This window comes from Sparus aurata, chromosome 22 (assembly GCF_900880675.1).
Source record: "Sparus aurata chromosome 22, fSpaAur1.1, whole genome shotgun sequence".
Classification (NCBI taxonomy): Eukaryota; Metazoa; Chordata; class Actinopteri; order Spariformes; family Sparidae; genus Sparus; species Sparus aurata.
Window position 1 is genome coordinate 25,634,153 of NC_044208.1, and position 19,805 is coordinate 25,653,957.

Here is a 19,805-nt window from a genome sequence, read left to right on the forward strand (position 1 = left end):
GATCTGCGTATTAAACTGTTTGCATGTTCCACCACTACTCAGAACTCTTCCAATAACTCACAGACAGAATAACTAGAATGATGCGCTCTCTGTTCTCCCCTTTCAAAGGAAATTAAATTTAGCCTGTGGATACATTTATTATCACGCAGCTCTATCTTCACAGCGCAGCTGCTTAAAAAAAACCCACAGCAGCAACCCTCTAGCTGTTATTGTGTTCCCCCCTGCAAAAACAAACAGAGATAACACATCTATCTCAATCTCTCTCTTCCATGCCTTCATCTCTTTCACTCCGTATTCATTTCCTCTGTCTAACCAGCTCTGACAGCCAGGTGGGATATGGTGTAATGCTTTGATCTGTAGAGCCAGAGAGGTTTTCCCCCGGGCCCATTTAGACCACTGGTCAATGGTTGGCTGCCGGCTCTAATGTTATTTCTGGATGGTATAATAGCACAAGTGTAATTTGCACTTTAAAAAATGTTTCTCTCTTTGGATATCTTATTTTTACCTCACTGAGATCACATTACAGAATATTATAATTTGTGTGTTGGTGTTCCGGGAAGGCTTTTTGCGCATTCACGATAAGGTTTTATGTAACGGCGTGCCCGCAATCTGCATTTCAGTTGGAATGATCACGATAACTCAGCAGTTCTCTGCTCATCAGGGAAGGCAACTCTTAAATTTATCAGCACCATATCCTTTTTTTTTTTTCTTTCTGTCTGTCTGAGACATCAACCTTGAGGATTTACTTTTCATTCTCTCTTTTTGAATTTGACATCATATCATCTTGTCCTTCCAGCTTTCAGGCAGCTGATGAGATCTCTTGTGCCAAGTTCATCTTTATGGCTTGCGCATTATCACTAATGGAGGTAGGGGAGCAGGTAAAAGTGAAGAAGAACAGAAGACGAATGAGAGACAGAAAGGGAGGTAGAGAGCGATTGTGTATTCATGACCAGTAGGTGGGGGTCATATGCAGGTAGATGCGGGAGACACTGCAGGAGCTCTACAAACTTCTGCTGATTCATTCATTCGAACACAAACAGAGTAAATAAAAAATGTCCGTGCACGTATACAGGAAGTAGATATATATTCAGCAGATCTCATTCTCAGTACCCATATTCAGTCACATGGCTGATTTTTATTTGAAAACTGTAATCTGCATTGATATGTGCTGCAGGCGATGCGTTATTACATCCATGTCTTGTGGGCTAGAAGCTTAATATTGAATGCTGTGTTTCCTTTATTACTTAATTTACCGAAGCATCATATGTGGAAACTATGCTGTAGATTTAAACTCAAAGCCCTTAAGGCAAGTGATGCCAAGAAATATGTGTGAATGCGTCAATAAGATACTTGACAGCTTTACATCATGTTTTTGCACACACCATTGCCATTCTTTACAAGAGTCCTGTCAAAATGCTGTAGGAAACTTGGGTTTTATGCGCTCACACAACCAAAATGCGACAATAACAATGGAGGATTATTATAATATGAGTCAGGTTAAGCCTTGGGCTTTTTAAGTGGGCCATAATATTAAGTTCTGCTCATTTCCCGAGCTCAGCGGAGGATTTATCGGATACTTCAGTGCTCGGAAATACACGATGAATCAGCACACTGAGGTGAAAATGGCTCTCACAGTCGAGCACGATCTGAGGGAGAGTTTTGTGACTGGTGCTTCCCAGGCTGAGGTGAGTCTGACTCATAAACCCCCCGCCGGAGAAAAGGAAGCTCACACACTGACTTTACATTAATCCTCACGCTTGAACCAACCATGATATTGCTATTTAACAGGATGTGTGGAAACACTATGAGGAAAGTATTCTGGTAAGTCTCTGATAATATAATCACTGATACTATATTGTAGAATCTGCATGCCGTATCGGAAAGAACTCTCCTAAAGTTATTATTTCTAAAAAAAAGATTTATGCACTCATTTTACAATGCACCTTCTAGTGATGCTCCTTTATTAAAAAAAGACGTATTGTGTAGATTTCTTCTTTAAGATGTTCTTTTCTGTATTACTTTTTTAGACACATAATTGTACTTAGATACATACTTAGACGAGGAGGTAATGCCTTCATTTTCATTTTTGACTCAACCTGTCCTTTAACTAGCCGGCTGTACCTCAGGAGGTAGAGTGTGTCGTCTAGTAATCGGAAGGTCACTGGTTCGAATCCCCGGCTACCCCAGCTGCATGTTGTTATATCCTTGAGCGAGACACTGAGCCGAATGAATGTGTGTGTGTGAATGCGTGAGTGTGACAACTGTTGTGAAGTGCTTTCAGTGGTCTGTAGACTGAAAAAGCACTATAGAAATTGCAAGTCCTTTTACCATTAAATTAATAATGGGATTCCGACATTAAACTGCTGAAAAGCACTAAATGTAACTATATAGACGATTCTAAATGTAGAAGAAACTATAGGCGAATGTTTTCTACTAACAGCCCACACACAAAGTTTAGTGTCACGTTCTTCGCCTACTGTAACTAACTGTGTTTTCCCCAAGCAGTGTCGTGTCCCTGAGAGATGACTGTTGCTGACTTCCAGCCTCTACAGATGAATAACACATGTATAGTATTTTGCATTTTTTTTATCACTGGCAATAATTATGTAGAATTATGATTTATTCAAGTAGCATTATTCTTATTCTTTAGAGGTAATTCTGGTATATTTGCCCCACTGGATAATTAACCTACTGCAGCGACAGAGACATGCAAACAGATAAATTCACATAGATAAATAGATAAGTAGATCAATTAGATTCGCAGGTAGTGACTGGTGAAAGTGAACTGTAATGAGAGCACTGCTGGGTGCTGGGAACCAGTTTGAAATATTCATTACGCTGCAGTCTCTCTTCACCCATCATGATTTCTTTCTGTTTCCTTTTCGTCGAGCCCTCACATTCCCCTCTCTCCCTCCCCGTCTTGCCATCTCAAACCACTTTAAGGTACTGATCCGCTGACAAGACACCAGAGTAATCTGGGGCCCATAAACTACACTCTGGCAACAAAACACTTTCCAAAACTTGTCATGCTTGAAAGAACCAGAGCAGAGATTTTCAGCCTCTTCCCGGGTCAGATGGATGATTTCCTCCCGTCCTGAGGCTTGCCCCTGCCTCATCACGGTGGGATCCCACCGGTGTTCATTAACAAAGCCAGACAAGAAGTGGAGACAGCGTACTTTAAGGGATTGCTCATCCCAAAATGAAAAACGCATTCCTTCTCATTAATACTTTGCAATGTCGGCCTTATTAAAAACAAGAGGGACTGGGTAATCCCTGCACAATAACAGGCCTCGGTGCAGCATTTACACTGCTTTGTCTCCACATGTGTGTGGTTCTCATAAAGGCCTACTGCATGTCAGAAATGAGGTATTGCACTGTGAGGAAGTCCTGATTGATTTAGTTGAATTTACAATGCAATGTTTCTTTCAACGGCATGGTGTATTATTTTCATTTGGACACTGGAGGGTGCTACAGGCTTAACTTTAGTTTTCAGTCTGCGTGCAAAGAACCTGGGAGAGGTTGAGAGTCAGATAGAAATCTATTGTTTGCAAGAAAGCAGTCCATAAGAATCAGGTCTACTCATTTCCTGAGCTCAGCGGCGGATATATCTGCCGCTGAGAGATACTGAATGAATCAGCACACTGAGGTGGAACGGGCTCTTATAAACTGTTATCACTCTGGGCAGGGATATTGTGACTATTGCTTTCCAGCTCAAGGCGAATCTGACTCATAAACCCAACCTGACAAAGGAAACTCACACACTGATTTCACATTAATCCAGAAACTTGAACCATTCTTGATATTATTATTATTTTTTGACTTGCGGTGTGGTGATATTAAGGTAAGGTAGTCTTCTTACAACACAGTCAATGATTCTGAATCTGAAACAGTATTTCAGTATCTATGTGCTTTCAAGGACTATGTATTTTTTTGTATTTGCTTTACAACATCCGATTGTAATAGTCACGCTATTCAGTCTGTCTCAGTGTAAACTACAGCACTGTCATGAGTACAGAAAACAGTATCACTTTACAACCAGGAACAAGGAAAAGTTGAGTAGTTACTCAGGAGTGAGTGAGGAATGAATCAGGAACCACTTCATAATTAATTAATCTTTATGAGTAACTGTGATTGGAGTACATCGCAGATACTGACGGGAGAAACAACACTATTGAATAATTATGTAAGGATTAGTCCATAAATCGCTGTTAATCTACATACTGACCACTTTCTTCACGAGTTGTTCATACTATCAACTATGAACTATTGGCGACTAATTACTTAATCATTAGTTACTCTTTGTGAACCACAAGTGAAACATAAAACTGAGTAGTTACTAAGGACACTCATTAAATCCTAATTATTTAATCAACAGTTGCTCTTTTAGTCACCTAAAGTGAAACACAACACTTATTATTTGAGGATGCTGCTATCTCTGGTTTGTTATTAAGGAGCTAATTGTACTTCGTAACTTCCCAGTATCATGTATAACATTATCTAATGACAGTAATCATAAGTAATGTCAGTATATAGTCTTTAACGAGTCACCAGTCAATTGGCTGTGAAAGTGGTCAGTATATACAGATATTTATGAACTGATCATTGACTTATGATTTATTAATATAGTATCTCCCAGGCTTTTCTCTAGTAACTAATCATCAACTGACAGCTATTCAGAGATTACTTAATAATTAATTGACTATTAAGTTGTACCTGATATTTTCCTTACTCACTCCTCATAACTTCTCATATTTTCTGTCAGTCTGCATATCTGATTGTTTAGTATTACCTCACAAACAGAAAACAAAACAATATGTTGTTGTTGTTTTTTAAATCCTCTTGTCTACCATTACTGACATGACAGGCACTGTGGTTTTATATTTTTTTATTATTGTTATTTGGATCTTATATTATTGTTGGGTGATCCATTTTTTTTTATGTTGCCATGTAAAGTTGGGTGGGGATCATCTAAATTAAAATACAATAGTTAGGCTATAAAGTTTATTACCAGTTGTGGACGAAGCGATAAAACTGGGCTGACCAGACTGTGTTATGGGTGGCCTCAGCTGTTCCATAAATAATGTCATAAGACACCTGGCATCACCCTGGCACATAATTCATTAGACACATCAGTGCCTGGACCAACACCGTCCATTAATTAACCATGCCTGGATAATGTAGTTGCCTACTGAGAGGTCAATGACATTAACTTCTCTATGCTGTGTCTTCAAGTGATAAACTTTTATGAAACATTGCATTATGTGTGTATTAAAACGAATCTATTTTATTATGTTGTCATCATTAAATAAAATAAGGACTTGCACAGATGCAGATCTTACTGTGAAACAGGTAACGTGGGTGAGTGAAAGGTGAACTGAAAGTGACGTCCGCAGTTGAACTCTTCAGTGCTTGTGCCACGAGACACGTGCGCTACACAGTCACGTGACGTCTACTATTCAGCCAGCCAAGAGAGTCAAATATTTACTATTATTAGAGGCTTTCGTGGAACTGGGTTCTGCCAAGACAGGACAGGACAAGCAGTCAACTTTGGTGCTTATCATGACGTACTGCCCGCCCCCCCCAAACACACACACACACACACACACACACACACACCCTTCCTATTTAACGGAGTACTGTTGCCACATCCTCAAGTCAAAACAACTTTTTCTTTCACCGGAATTGACCATTTTTCTCAATTTCTGCTGACGGTATGTTTACACTTGTTGTCATGGGATGCAGAGTTTTGGAACATACAGTCCTATGTTTAGTTTATCCTTGTAATTTATGTTAAAAAAAACAAAAGCAAACACACAGCAGCCAGCTGACGCAGCATTGAACACACCTCGGAAATCCCGGTGCCATAATGCAATTAGAGGCAGCACCTCTATTTCATTATGTATTCTGTTATTGTCGTATTCTTGGTCGAAAGAGATAACAAAGCAGAACTAGCAATAAAACTATTTTAATTGATGGATCCTATTTTGCTTCAGAAATCCATGTGGGATAAAACATTTGAATGTATTCGCTGTAACACATTGTAAAAGTGCCGTATTTCATGTATGTGGCAAACAGGTTATCCTAAAAACGTTTGTCTTTGTGTCACTTTTCCCATCATCCGTCACAGCTGATATGTTGTCAGGGAGATATTTTCAAAATGCGCGTGTTTACCGTTTGTTTACAACCTTAAACTCGAAATTGCGATATTTTCGATGGTACGTTAACGCAGCATTGACGGCATAGACGCAGTTCCAGAGCAGAGCGGTATGAACCGGTACGAGCCGTCAGCGGAAGCCAGAGCAGGGCACGGAATGATACTTTCAAAATAAAAGTGAAAGACGCGTTAGTTCGATACAACTCTAACTAAATTTAAAAACTTTAACTACATACATTTTATCCAAGTTCAAAATTCCAAAAGTCAAATGTTTACATTTCTTAAAAAATATATTTAAAAAAAATGCACAAGTAACAAAACAGTGATGTAAATGTAGGTTTTTTTTTGTATGGAATGTAAGCATTGTTCCATAGAAAGATCCAACACAACAGAATGTGTTGATGACAGTGTTCTAGTTTCACAGGGAGTTTCCCAACAGAAATTGAAGACCGCCAGTTTTACTAAATATATGACTGAGGAAAATATTCCATGAACTATTCTGGGTTTTAAGGAATCTTTGAGTCCAACATCCAAGCACGTTGGCTATTAAACCCTTTACTTTGAAGGGTTTTTGTACCGGAAACCGTGTTTCACGTTTAGGGGAGCTTAACGCGCGTGCGTTTTGTTTATCAAGCCGTCCAAGTAGCACATCGGTGATTCTTTGTGTTAGCTCGTCTACAGCGGAAAGCTGTTAAAATACAGTTCAGACAAAGCAAATGTTTTTATTCGTTGTTCGGCGAACAAGAGGGCAGAAATGAGAACCGGTTCCGCTGGTTAGTTCTGCTTTCGCTTGGACTGATGGCTGTATGCGGCGAGGCGTGGACTCTGTGACCTCCGCATTTAACGGGGCTGCCAAAACGAGCCGAGCACAGCTGCTAGCATCACGAAGGTAGATGCTGTGACCCTGGTTTTCTTCCGCTTCGGTTGTTTTTGACACTGTGTTGATATTCATAGATTAGCAGCATAACGGTAATGTAATAATTAGCCACCGACCATTTTTAGCGACGCGAATGCAAGTTATGAAAACAACCGGTGTCTCACTTTGTGTCTGACTACATTCTCTAATAGCACAATTCTTCAAAAATGTATCGATGTCTTTCAGATTGATACAGCCGCCAATTTTTCTCCGTGCCGTTGACCACCATGGAGACCACTCAGGTGACTTTGGCTGTCAGAGGAGAAACATCTCCAGGTAAGGCTTGACTAAAGATAAAATGATCAACACCTGTTAGGAAAAAATCTTTAATTTATGTATTCGAAGTTTCACCGTTGTAAGATGTTTTCAGTGACATGCATCCTACATGATTTGGGCCATGTCAGCATTATATTATTTAGCATTACATCTCAGGCACGTTGACAGAAAACTATTTTAATGTATATTGTTATAGGTGTCAGTCATGTTTGTCTTTTAAATGTTGTTTTATCAGTTAACACACCACTTTGAACATTTTAAGGGGAGGTGATTGCAGTTGTTGGTAGCTGTGAAGCCCTGGGAAACTGGAACCACCAGAAAGCTGTGATCTTACATCCTGGTGGCGATGATGGGTAGGTTACATATTAACGTATAATGCCCCACTCACTATAAACACACTGTTGAAATGTGACAACATGTTGGTTTTCCCTGCAAGGTTGCAAAAGCTGGTCTTTTTTTCCTTACCGTTTTATTCCTATAAAATGTGAATGTGTTTGTTGATTCCCTGACAGAAATCTGTGGACTACAACAGTCACTGTGCCTAAAAGAGTTCTTTCCAAGTACCGCTACTTCAAAGGCTTCTTTCTGGAGTCGAAGGTGAGCAGAGACCCCTTGTCTATAATGTGCTATAATCTTATAAACAGGGTTCGAGTTAAGTGGGAGCCAATGCAAGCTGTGCTCCCTTAAGGTAGGGTATGGGCTTCCATTAAAACAGTAAAAGCTCAGATCTGTGAGGGTCTCTAATACGTTACCAACAATGGTTGTTTTTTTATCACAAATAATGAATTTTTTTCAATTTAATGTGTAATTTTTGCTTTCAGAAGAACTACGCAACTGTAAATTTCTCTCTCTCTGGGGTGTGTTCTGTCCTACCTATTCGTTTTTGAATAGAATACCTGTTTTGAACTATTTTACTCAATTGTTGCAAGAAGTGGGCTACTGTGTGTTTGTGTGTGTGTGTGTGTGTGTGTGTGTGTGTGTGTGTGTGTGTGTGTGAGTGAAACTTGATCGATATGGACCACATGATGAAGTGATGAATGTCTTTAGTGATGGCAATATCCCAGACTCCCTTACAAATCAAGTGATTTTAAGCGTTGATGCTTCACGAGGACAAACTTAAATTAACTTCTTGAAATGGCTATGGCAAATTTTCACTCATTGGTGCCTTCTTGTAAATTCAGCATGAACTACAATACATTAAGGTGTTTCTTTCTTTGTAAAATAGTGTCAGTTTCTTCGCAGCATCGCTTTGAAAGCCTGTTACTTCTTCTTCATCCGTCTTCCTTAAAAAAAACCCCTCAATTTTGAAACCTGTTGCGTTGAGAAAAACTGTATAAAAGTTATGAAACGCTGTCTACAACAACTTCTTACTATTTGGGCCTATTTGTTATTTCAGCAAAAATTATACATGATGACATTTTTTATTTGTGTAAAAAACACATCCGTTTGTTCTAATGATGTCGGTGTAGCTGTGTATTCACATAAAGCGCGGGGTGCAAAGCTCATTATTGTTGTTATTATTATTATTATTATTATTATTATTATTATTATTATCTTATTTTCTATTTTCGTCCTAACGTTGACTAGGGTTACTTATCTTAGAGACCCCCACAAAGCTTATATAACAACTCGAACCCTGCTGAAAAATCAGAGATCAATTTGCTCATAGTTGCATAAGATAACCGTTTTGAAAGCCGTATTGGCTTTACTTGCATAAAAAGTTAAATAAAAAGTGAGTGTCGTGATCTTATTGAACGTTTGTGTTGTCACGATCTCAGATAATCTCTCACATGATACCTTTCTATTTCAGCTCATCAGCAGGAAAATCACTAACAGGTTCTGTAGTTTGTTTTGTTTCACTAACTTTGAAAGAGTGTGTTATAAACTCACACGATTTTGTTTATAAATTTCCCTATATCTGTGTTAAGGCCTCTAGAAGCAGCCGTAAGGCATAAGTGGGGACTAGCCAGCCCTACATGCGAGGTAATAGTTGCCCATGTGCTAATTTATTAATGCTTTGTATGTCATACAATTGCTGCTACCTGCAGCAGTAGCAGCAATAAAAATGAATCATGATTTTAGAAATTAGCAGTTCAGGGATTCTGTTTCCCTTGTGTAATCTTCTATTTACCAAAATGTGGTGCTACAAAGGTGTTGTTTCTATTATTAACAATGGCTTTATTACAGATAATGAGATCAACCAAATGTGTAACTGAAGTAATGTTTTCCCAGTTTTCTTTTCTTCAATAACAAACCCACTTTTCAGATTTCAACCCATGTTTGCTGACTGCCCTAGAGGGGGGGGGACTGGTGACTATAATGACTCTAATTCTTTTCTCACACTCCAAAAACAGCACGGATGCCAAGACTGAAAAGTAGTTAGTTCAATGTGTCTGATTTTGAAAACCCTAACACTGTACCAAACATTGGAATTGCAGAGTGCAGGTGGTCCCTGTCAAGTGATAGTCAATATGTGGGAGACCCATCATCAGCCCCGCACGATGAGCCCCACAGGTATAGAACAACAAAAAAACACTGGTTGGGTTTGGGAGAAGTATGTCAGACTCAAACCCCCATTCTCCCATTCTCTGCCATAGCACGTGAACAGCTACCCATGTAACAATGTTAGATGTCTAATCTCACTGAGGAAGAGGCCTGGACTTCCGGGATCTGACCATTTGTTAGCCACCTGATAACAGTGTTTCCTCCTCAAACTGTATTTAACCGGTAGCCTCTGGAGCTTTTGTCTTATTTGCCAGTGTGTGTGTAAGCTTTGGCAAAGATCAGGTTATTTGCTGGAGTTATCCATATTGCCATAGAGGAAGCTCCACAGTGCAAATAGATGAGCTGATATTGTAGACCTCTCTAGTTAAAATGCCATTGTGTCAGCTCAACACAGACAAAGCTCATTCAAATGAAGCTTGATTAGAATAGTTGGAACCACATCCGCACCCTGCTTGATGTACCTTTGGACCCCAGCCTGTCACCCCATCCTTGTTATGTCCCGTCCCCCCCCCCCTTTCTTCTAGAAAATCCTACAAAAACAACATTCCTTTCCCATGACTTTAACGTAGATGACATGCTCATGTATAGACTTGTAGTTAAACTTTTTTTTTTTTTTTTTGGAATCAAATGTATTTATTTAAGTCGAGGCAAATCAGATACAGAGCAAACCAATGAAGGCTTGAATTCGGCCACTTGTTTAAAGAATAAAAACGGAGACTTTCATCTTCGTATGCAGGAAATGCTCTGGTTTGATTTGACCTTTGTACTGTTAAGATTCTTCTTCTATCATGTTTCTCATGCGCTTTTCCTCTGTTGCAGCACCACACCAGAATATTGATGACAGAGAATTTGGAATTCATGGTAAGTAATAAAACAAAATACCTATACTGTATTTCTATACCTCTCTATTTTCTACTTGTAAGCTGCTGGAAATTCAATTTCCTTGCGGGAGTCATCCCAAAAGGATCAATAAAGAGTCTAAAATACTCTCTTTACTTAATAACTGTATGCAGGTTTACAGTAAAGCTCCAATAGATAACAGTACTTTCAAAGTAAACTGCTTACTCATGTGCTCAGTCCTTCAGGGGAATTGACTTCCCTATAGACCGCGTTGTAGTCACTTCCTCTATTTTGTACAGCAGAGGTTTCGAGGTCATTCATTAAAACCAAACAAACAGCCGTCTTTCTCCTGCTAGTATCGCTGACATCAGTTCTGTGGTCCGCAGTCATGGGAGCTACAGTGGCTACATGTTGTCATCACACGCTTCCTGTCTGTGTCCTCCTTTTTATTTTGCTACAGATGAGGTGAAATGTGTTGACTCTGGCTGGCTGACGTGCCAGACAGAGATTCGCCTGCGTCTGCACTATTCTAAGACGTCTCCGGTGTCCATCACCAAGAAGAAATACAAGAAGTCTCGCTTCAGGTAGGGAATGTCGAATTTGATACCCCCCCCCAGAGAAAGTTCACCTCGAAAGGGACATGATCAGTGGATCATTACAGTGCTACTATTAGATGACCTGTTAGCTAAGTGTAACAGAAATCTTGCGTAGATACTAAGGAAGGAAATACACAAAGCTTTCAATATGATCAAATCTCTGTAAGAACTTATTGCTAGATTTTTTTTAAATGTACTTATCTGTACAGAATCAAGCTGACATTGGAGGGTGTTGAGGAGGAAGGAGACGATGAAGAGGATGCGCTCAGTCCTACATCATGTCACAAAACCACTACTTTGGAGATCAGCATGATCAGTGCTGATGGATACAAGTCGCGCCACTCGCAGCCTGAATGTGGGTATGCACTGGAGCCCTCACAGTGGACCGAGTACAGCATCCACACCATGGATCCAGACAACCTAGAGCTCACCTTTGAGTTCTTTGAGGTAAAACCCATTGGAATACTGCCTCTGATATGCCCATGTCATGATAAGCTATTCGATTTGTGTTATTGTAAAAAGGAAGAGCAAACCAGGCATCATGATGAGATTTATCCTTACCAGGTTTTTACTGATTGCATGTATTTGCTTACAGGAGGATATGGGTGAGCATGTGGTCCAGGGGGATGCTCATCCAGGACACGTGGGCACCGCTTGCCTCCTCTCCTCTTCTTTCGCGGAGAGTGGTAAGGATAACGGAGTAGCCACGCTTCCCATTATGGGCCGTAATTCCAGACAGACCATCGGGAAAGTCAGAGGTAAGATACTGCACAAAAGAATTCCAAGCTGGCTGACAATGAACTGACTTGTTTTGAAAGTATTTCTGTGCCTCTAAGTTTACACGATGTTACTCTTGTTTTAGTGGATTATCTGGTGATCCGACCCATCAAGGGGTTGCAGTGTGACATGAGCTCCTCGTTCACCCGGTACTGGAAGAAAAGAAGTGCTCTGGATGTGGGTCACAGGGGAGCTGGCAGCACACACGCAGCCAAGTGAGTCCTAACAACAGTCCTTTATAGGATCAAATGCCCTGCAAAGAACGCAGAGAGAAAACAGATCGTTTAAAGCAGAACATTATGTGTGAATATGGTTGAACACATCTGCATATCCAGGTCAACAAGGTTTTTTTAACTTTTGTTTTACAGGCACCACAGAGTCAGGGAGAACACAGTCGCCTCATTTAAAAGTGCTGCTAAGCATGTAAGTTGCACAAAGATTAAAGCTTGAGTTAAAATTTACCGTTATATTTACTTCTGCCTTAATTATCTTCAATTCAATTCTTGTAGGGTGCAGCCTATGTAGAGTTTGATGTCCACCTCTCCAAGGATGCTGTTCCCATTGTGTATCATGATCTAACATGCTGCATATCCACCAGGAAGGTAAAATAAAGGCCTGTTGTACTTCACAATGAACAAATGAAGATAACCTGTATAGCATTTATATCTGAAATGTTACACTTCTCTGTTGGTGTTTTTTTAAATTTCCCATTCACTAATCATGACTTGATTAAATAAAGTAACAAGTGCATGTCACTATTTTAAACAATGTAATTTCTTCCATCATCTTGACAGAAAAATGACAAGACATCTCTGGAGCTTATTGAGGTGCCAGTCAAAGACTTGACATTTGATCAGCTGCAGCTTCTGAAGGTAAGAACTAACATAAACAACTGGAATCACTGCATCCCGTCTTGCTCGACCCATCTGCTAAAACTATAACTGTGGAAACAGAGGACAGAAAATATTAATGTTTTCTTTCCCTGTGGCCCACTTCAATAAACATGTAATAAGATTTGGAGAGAAGTTAATGTATGCTTTACTTTGTTTACAGCTGGCCCATGCCACTGCGATAAAAGGAAACGATGACAAAGGTATGTCCTTATGCCAAGTGGCAACAGCATACAGTATACTTGCATACAAACAGACAGGCTGTTTTGATCAAAGACTGCTCTGTGTGCATCACCAAGTGATGTAAACTGAACGTACAAGTATGTCAACAGGTAATTTGTGTGATGATTTAACAGCACTCTGTTTTGTTTTGTTGTTCAGATCTGCTGGATGATGAAGATGAAATCGATGAGCATCAGCCATTCCCCTCTCTCTCACAGGTCAGTTGCTTTATGATACTCATGACTATTGAATAGCTTATCTAATCAGAATGACATAAAACATTTTTTGATTAAGTATTACCTAATCCTTTTCCTTGTAGCCAACTTTTCACAATTTTTTTGTCGCTTAACACAGTAACATTAATTTTTTTTTTTTTTGTTTAAGATTTTTTTGGCATATATACCTTTTATTAAGCAGTAGACAGATAGGAAATATGGGAGAGAGAGGGGGATGTGACATGCCGCAAAGGACCTCCGGCCGGAATCGAACCGGGGTCGGCTGCGTATATGGCATGCGCTCTAACCACTCGACCATTAAATTAATAGAATCCTTTATTCTTTTCTACAGATTTTCCAAGCTATTCCTGAGCATGTGGGCTTCAACATTGAGCTCAAATGGATCTGTCAGATGAAGGTGGGTAAACCTGGTCGATAGGGTCAATTATTTAATCATTTGATCAATACATGGGGTTAAGAGGGTCTGCGGTAGAACAAGAAATGCACTACTTTTGTAGTGTATTGCAAAGAACTTTGTGGTTTTAGAATTCGGTGTGAAATGAAAATATAATATCGTAGGAAACTCATGAGATTAATGCTTTTTATTGACAGGACGGGTCATGGGACGGCAACCTATCAACCTACTTCAACATGAACACCTTCCTCGACATTGTCCTGTCCTGTGTTCTACAGAAAGGAGGAAAAAGGCGCATTGTCTTCTCATGCTTTGACCCAGATATCTGCACAATGTAAGCACAGTCAACAATGGAGGATAGAGAATGCCCACATCATATTAGGCTGTGGACACAACATACTATCCATAAACACAATACCTTCACTTGGCAGTGCAGTTGTTGTCTTGCATAACTGGATCTCCATTCAGAGGTTGCAGACAAAGAACCATAGAAAGCCTTGTTTCTAAAGGTCTCACAAATCCCATGTATTGGTACAATTATTCTGAAAAGTCACTTAATAGCACTCATGAACTGAAAATACTTTCTGTAGGCTGTTACAAAGATTGCATGTTCATTCAGCTGCAGTCAGTTTAGATTTAGATTTGGAATCACTGATATGAATTTGCATTTGTATATAATGTCATGTTATAACTGCTGCTGATATCTTTTCGTGGTTTTCCCTCAGGGTGCGTCAGAAGCAGAACAAGTACCCAATTCTCTTCCTGACTCAGGGAATTTCAGTCCGGTATCCTGAGCTGATGGACATCCGCTGCCAGACCACTCAGATAGCCATAAGTTTCGCCCAGAGTGAGAATATTCTGGTAAGCATTTGTGGCAGAAAGTCAAATATTTATCCACCGAATTTTCCAGATTTTTGTGTAACTTTTAACAAAAAGGTAGTTTCACACTTAATGTTTTATAATAGTACCACGAACACCTCAAATATGTAAGCCCGATATGTAATCGACAACATGGGTTACCAGTTAAATAAAGTAAAAACTAGCAGGATTTGAAAGTGCGTCACTTGAAACAACAGTCTAAATAACACACAAGTCTGCAAGCAAAGCACTGCGTCAGCTGTCTCAGTGACGTGTCTTAGTGGTTTTAGCACGTGCAAAATGGACTCGAGACAGCTTACGCAGCATAATCTGACGTTAAACACACAAGGAGCTGAATTAGCATACTTGCTATGTGTCATGTGGGCACGCAAACCTAACCAGTCTTTAAATGAACAAAACAGTAAGTCTTGGACTAATTTTACTTTGCGGTGAGCCAATTAAACCACCTGTCTTGCTCTTTTAGGGTATCAGTGGCCACACCGAGGAGCTGCTTAAGAACCTCTCCTACATCGGGGATGCCCAGTCTAAAGGCCTGGTGGTGTTCAGCTGGGGAGATGACAACAACGACCACGAGAACAGAAGGAAGCTGAGAGAGCAGGGAATTGATGGGCTCATCTATGATAGGTGAGTCAAATGCAACATGCTTATGTAGCTGCCATGTGGTCTCGTGATGTTAATGTTAACCACTCCAGTCAACGGTTAAATTATCTTGATAACGGAAAGATAACGAGTACAGAAAGTAAACTGTAATATTTTTCAATTGGGGATATTTTAGGTTTTACCCATGTGCCTTGGATATGACACAGCCTATATCTTTGAGATATATGAAAAGATACGTGCAAGCAAAGTACATGCAGATTTTGAATAATCATCATCTTTAACTTTGAAAAACAAGCTTACTCAACTTTGTGCCATTCTTGTTCTGATAAACATTCCCATGATTGTGAGTCCAGCTACTGTCTGCCAGTTATGCAACACTGTGCCCTGCAAACTCTGTTCACCCTGAATCCAGGGCGTCCTACTTTTGATTATTCATTAGCTTTTTTGTTATGCTGCTAAATGATAACAGCCTTTTTCATCCGCACAGTTTTTTTAGGGTTCAGTGTTATGCAATCAAGCATTGGCAGGCATGCTAATCTCTTGGCACCTGCTATAGCTGATGATAAAATTTGCTTGATTATTCACTGAACAGGTCGTGGGTGAGTGTGAAATACACGTACCAGTGCTGTTACATAAAGATGAGGTTGTTAGCAGGATGAAAGAGAATTTCCCCCGGTCATAGCAAAGCTGTGTGGTCAGCAGGACCTGTTTGTTCAGCCGTTTCACCTCTGTGTCACTATACAATGACATTTGCTCTATATTCATGCTTGCACTTGTTGGCCCAGACTTGTACAGGCCCCTATAGAAAACAGACTCTTTTAACCATTCAGCCCGTCTGCAGATGTAACTTCATTCAACATCATAAATCAGACGAGTTTTAATCTCCAGGTTGTTGTTGTTATAACTGTGCCTCTTTCTTACAGAATTTGTGAATGCTTGGTGCCATATTTTGATTCAAGGTCTTCAGGTTCCTGTAATGTCTCTCTGCTTTCTGGCTGTGTTTTTTTTTTTTTTTTACTTTACGCACTCTGTATGTCATGACTGTTTTTTGGCTCCACCCTCAAACACTGCCTGAAAGCTCCTGTCTTACTCATTATTAATATGCAGCATGACGCAAGACGTTGACTTTTCATGTCCGACACCTCAATAGTACAGTCCTTGATTTTTGGATTGCATTCAAAATTGATTGGTCAACTGCTTTGTTTATAATTTTTGAGGCTAGTTTCCCTGAATGTTTGCTAGGTCACTTCTGTTTTTTTAATGGCTGTGTCTGGTTTTGTGTATGATTTGAAAGGCCTCCTTATCTTCTGCTTGGTATGACGGTGATATTCAACTTGTGGCTTGTCTAGTGCACGACACACTGGTACTTGATATTGATTTCAGTTTAAACAAAAAAAAAAGGGGATTTGCATTTTGAACAGCTTTAAAATTTTAATCTCATTTGGTGTCATAGCACCGAACCGCCTTGACAGCCTCACCTACTCACTATGTGTAGCCTGTTGATGTAATGAGCTGAATGGGGCGAATTAACTCAATGAACATTGATCCAAGAGTCTTGCATTTAAGCCTCAAATGAGCAGCTATTTCTGATGTCACATCATGTTTTTCACATGTATGTTTTCTATCATTTGCACATAAGGAGCATATAAGTTTAGATCATCTGCTTGTGCTGCAGTTTGGTTTCTTTACAAAAGGGGTGATTGCACCGGATGCTTGTTGCGGACTTGAAAATGAGTTACCATGGCCTTCTGCATCAAATTAGTTCATCAGATTATGATTTGCCATCTTGGACTACCATGCTCACAAAGCTGGCTATGTGTGTATTCACTGCAAGAGATGGGGTTTATGATTTGTTCAGTCAGAGTTCATCCCAAACAGATGGCACTGGCAATCTGAGCAAATGTTCCACTTCCATGGTTATTATCGGCTGGCCCTAATTCCACCCATGGCTTACTCAAACCTGAACCTTGTGTTACACCCAATGTCATGAAACACATGAATGTCCCACACTAAAGCTTGCATAGCTGTGATAAATGTTCCTTTACCTCCATGGAAAAGAGGATTTAGGTTAGTATAAGGATGGCATTGTTTTTCCTACTTGCCGACTTCAGCCGTGCGTATGATTTGAATGTAATCTGTTTAGATGCAGGTTGTAAAGGTAAGCTACCTAAAAAGGGATCTGATAAGGCAGGGTCCAGACCAAAAAGTAAACATGCTCATTTGATTTCATGAGTCAGGCTCTCGGGCATCGTTGCACAAAACACTGCACAGGCCAGGCAGGTGAAGGTGAGGCTAATGTATAGATGGTGTCCAAAATCCTTTTAACTAATTAAAGCCAATTAGAAAGGGTTCTCATTCTCACTGCCAGATGGCACTCAGTACAATCATCACCTTAGCCAGAATGTCAGACGTTGTTGTTTTTGTGAACATGCGTGCATGAAACGATGAGTGTGGAGCGACAGTATTGTAACATTACCCCGTGGCTCATTAGTTCAGAGCAGAATCAGAGCAGTCTTTGTAGTTTCCATTTTGCCGGTTGGGTGTAGTACCATCTGTGTTTCACTTATATCAGATAACATTTTATATTAAGTGAGTGCAAACGACAGATGTGTTTCCATTGGACTACTCAGTACTGTTGGGCAGCAATTCAGTCAATCAATTCACACCCTTGGTGGATTGTGTTTTGCTAATACAAACATACCATCACATCCTACGGTGTCATTGACAATAACATGTTGCCTCAAACATTGATTCCAAGCAAACTTTTATTTAATGTTACAGAATGTGTTGCTGAAGATTTTGTTTTACGCGTGTGAAGAGTGTGAGAACTGTGGAACACTTGACTATCTTACATATGCCACGTAACATCATATGTAAGCATTTTTTTAAATTCCACTCTGCTATCACTTTTGTTTGTGAATGACTGATGGCATGGAAAGAAACTCTTGAGACACCAGTGTACACTTACTATCGTCGCTGATCTAACTGTAGCACGTCTCTGCCTTCTCTCTCAGTATCTGCGAGGACCAAGGAGAGCAGCCCAACATCTTCCAGGTAGAGGAGCAACACACCCTGGGGGAGGTTATAACAGAGGAGACCCTAAAGAGCTCCTCCTGTTCCTGCTACTCCATGACTCCCTGCTTTGCCAACAAAGCCCGCACTGGCAGCGCTGAGTCCGACTCGGGCCTCAGCTCTTCATAAATTTCCACCTTTCAGTGGATCTCGGTGCACAGTACACTTACTACAACACAAGAGGATCGACGTGGTGATGGATCATTCAACATAAACATATACTTGCTCCAAAATGACAGCTTAGGTGTGTGTGTATATTCTGAAATTGTCCCAACACTGTGACAAGACTAAGGACCATCTTCACTCCACTCCACTCTACACAATTACAGGTTAGGTAGATTGTCATGTAGTTTCACTTAAGTTTTGTTATTTATGCATTCAGTTGAAATAGATAGACGTTTTGCCAAAATATGAAGCCAGCCATACACAGGTTTTTATTTTTTCTCCCTATTTAGGGATCAGAACAGGCTGTACAGAGGTGACATAATAGTGGAACAATGTCAAATTGGGAAATTTTGTGTGCCAAGTGCTAAACGTTAATGCGTGCTGTATTATACGGGTGCAAAAGTGACTGTACATTTTCACACAGTTTATGATGACGCAGGATTAAGATGTTTTTTCTGTTTCTGTCGCCGTCCTTTTCGTGTACATAGCCATTACAAAGCAACCCATCCGTTATTAGACCAGGTATTGATGCCACATGTAGTACAAGCAGATGTGTATTGCGGCGGTGGCGCAGATCATCAATGATGAATGGTGTAGGTGAATGGACTCCATGACTGATTCATCTGCTCTAGAATGGCCTGTTGAAAGCCCCCGCTGCTCCTCTCCAACCCCACCTGCTTGTTGCCTTTTTAAGTATTAATAGCTTTTATTGTAAATTGAATACAGCAAATTGGATGTACTGTAACATTTTTCCTTTTTATCTACTTGATTGAAGGAGAAGAATGTTTTATTGCGACAGTGCACACGCATATCACAGCCTCAAAGGGGGGGAAATGGTTGTCCGTTTCTTGCCTTTTGCCTCAGAATAGCCAATACCTAACTCATCATCTATTAGAATAGACCTGACTTGAGATGTTTGTACAGAATGAACAAATACTTCCTATACATCCTGCTCAACCTCACAACACCGATACCTTTTATCGCATCGCAGACAATTTCTGGGCACAACTTAAACTTGTCTATGAAGGTGCTGCTTAGCTTATTGCAGTGGTAGTGCTGCATTTTGAACACAGCAAAACAAATTATAGTATGCTACCTGCCTGTCTCATCGCACAATCTCTGAACTCCAAACTCTCATGACTTGAGTTATGCATGGTCTGTATATGTGTCTGTATGAATACCCAGGGAGAATGACTGAAACAAGTGAGTAATGTAAGCTACCGTTTCAGCGAAGATGAGTGTACATTTGAAATGTAAATAAAATCAGAACCTATTGAATTGTT

General features: G+C 40.1%; 1 protein-coding gene across 7 annotated transcripts; it reads left to right on the forward strand.

The window, feature by feature from the left end:
• Positions 1-5,565: 5,565 nt before the first annotated feature.
• Positions 5,566-19,805, forward strand: gpcpd1 (glycerophosphocholine phosphodiesterase 1). Of its 7 annotated transcripts, none has more exons than XM_030405071.1 (23): positions 6,730-7,043; positions 7,257-7,346; positions 7,609-7,699; positions 7,859-7,943; positions 9,157-9,182; positions 9,275-9,329; positions 9,785-9,860; positions 10,671-10,712; positions 11,152-11,275; positions 11,497-11,734; positions 11,883-12,045; positions 12,150-12,279; positions 12,433-12,487; positions 12,574-12,666; positions 12,859-12,936; positions 13,118-13,157; positions 13,336-13,394; positions 13,744-13,809; positions 14,004-14,140; positions 14,532-14,667; positions 15,149-15,309; positions 16,209-16,258; positions 18,300-19,805. In XM_030405071.1, the coding sequence occupies exons 2-23, from the start codon at positions 7,298-7,300 to the stop codon at positions 18,341-18,343; spliced, it is 1,998 nt and encodes a 665-aa protein (XP_030260931.1). In that variant the 5' UTR covers positions 6,730-7,043; positions 7,257-7,297; the 3' UTR covers positions 18,344-19,805. The 7 variants fall into 7 exon arrangements, with proteins under 7 accessions (XP_030260929.1, XP_030260931.1, XP_030260933.1 ...); XM_030405073.1 differs by having other exon boundaries at positions 16,209-16,252; XM_030405069.1 differs by lacking the exons at positions 6,730-7,043; positions 16,209-16,258 and adding an exon at positions 5,566-5,711.

Bases quoted from the DNA above. Each gene is read 5' to 3' on its own strand.
- gpcpd1 (XM_030405069.1), top strand. From the start codon at position 7,298: ATGGAGACCACTCAGGTGACTTTGGCTGTCAGAGGAGAAACATCTCCA. The intron at 12,937-13,117 runs GTAAGAACTAAC...CTTTGTTTACAG, and splicing joins ATCAGCTGCAGCTTCTGAAG to CTGGCCCATGCCACTGCGAT. The intron at 14,141-14,531 runs GTAAGCACAGTC...GTTTTCCCTCAG, and splicing joins GACCCAGATATCTGCACAAT to GGTGCGTCAGAAGCAGAACA.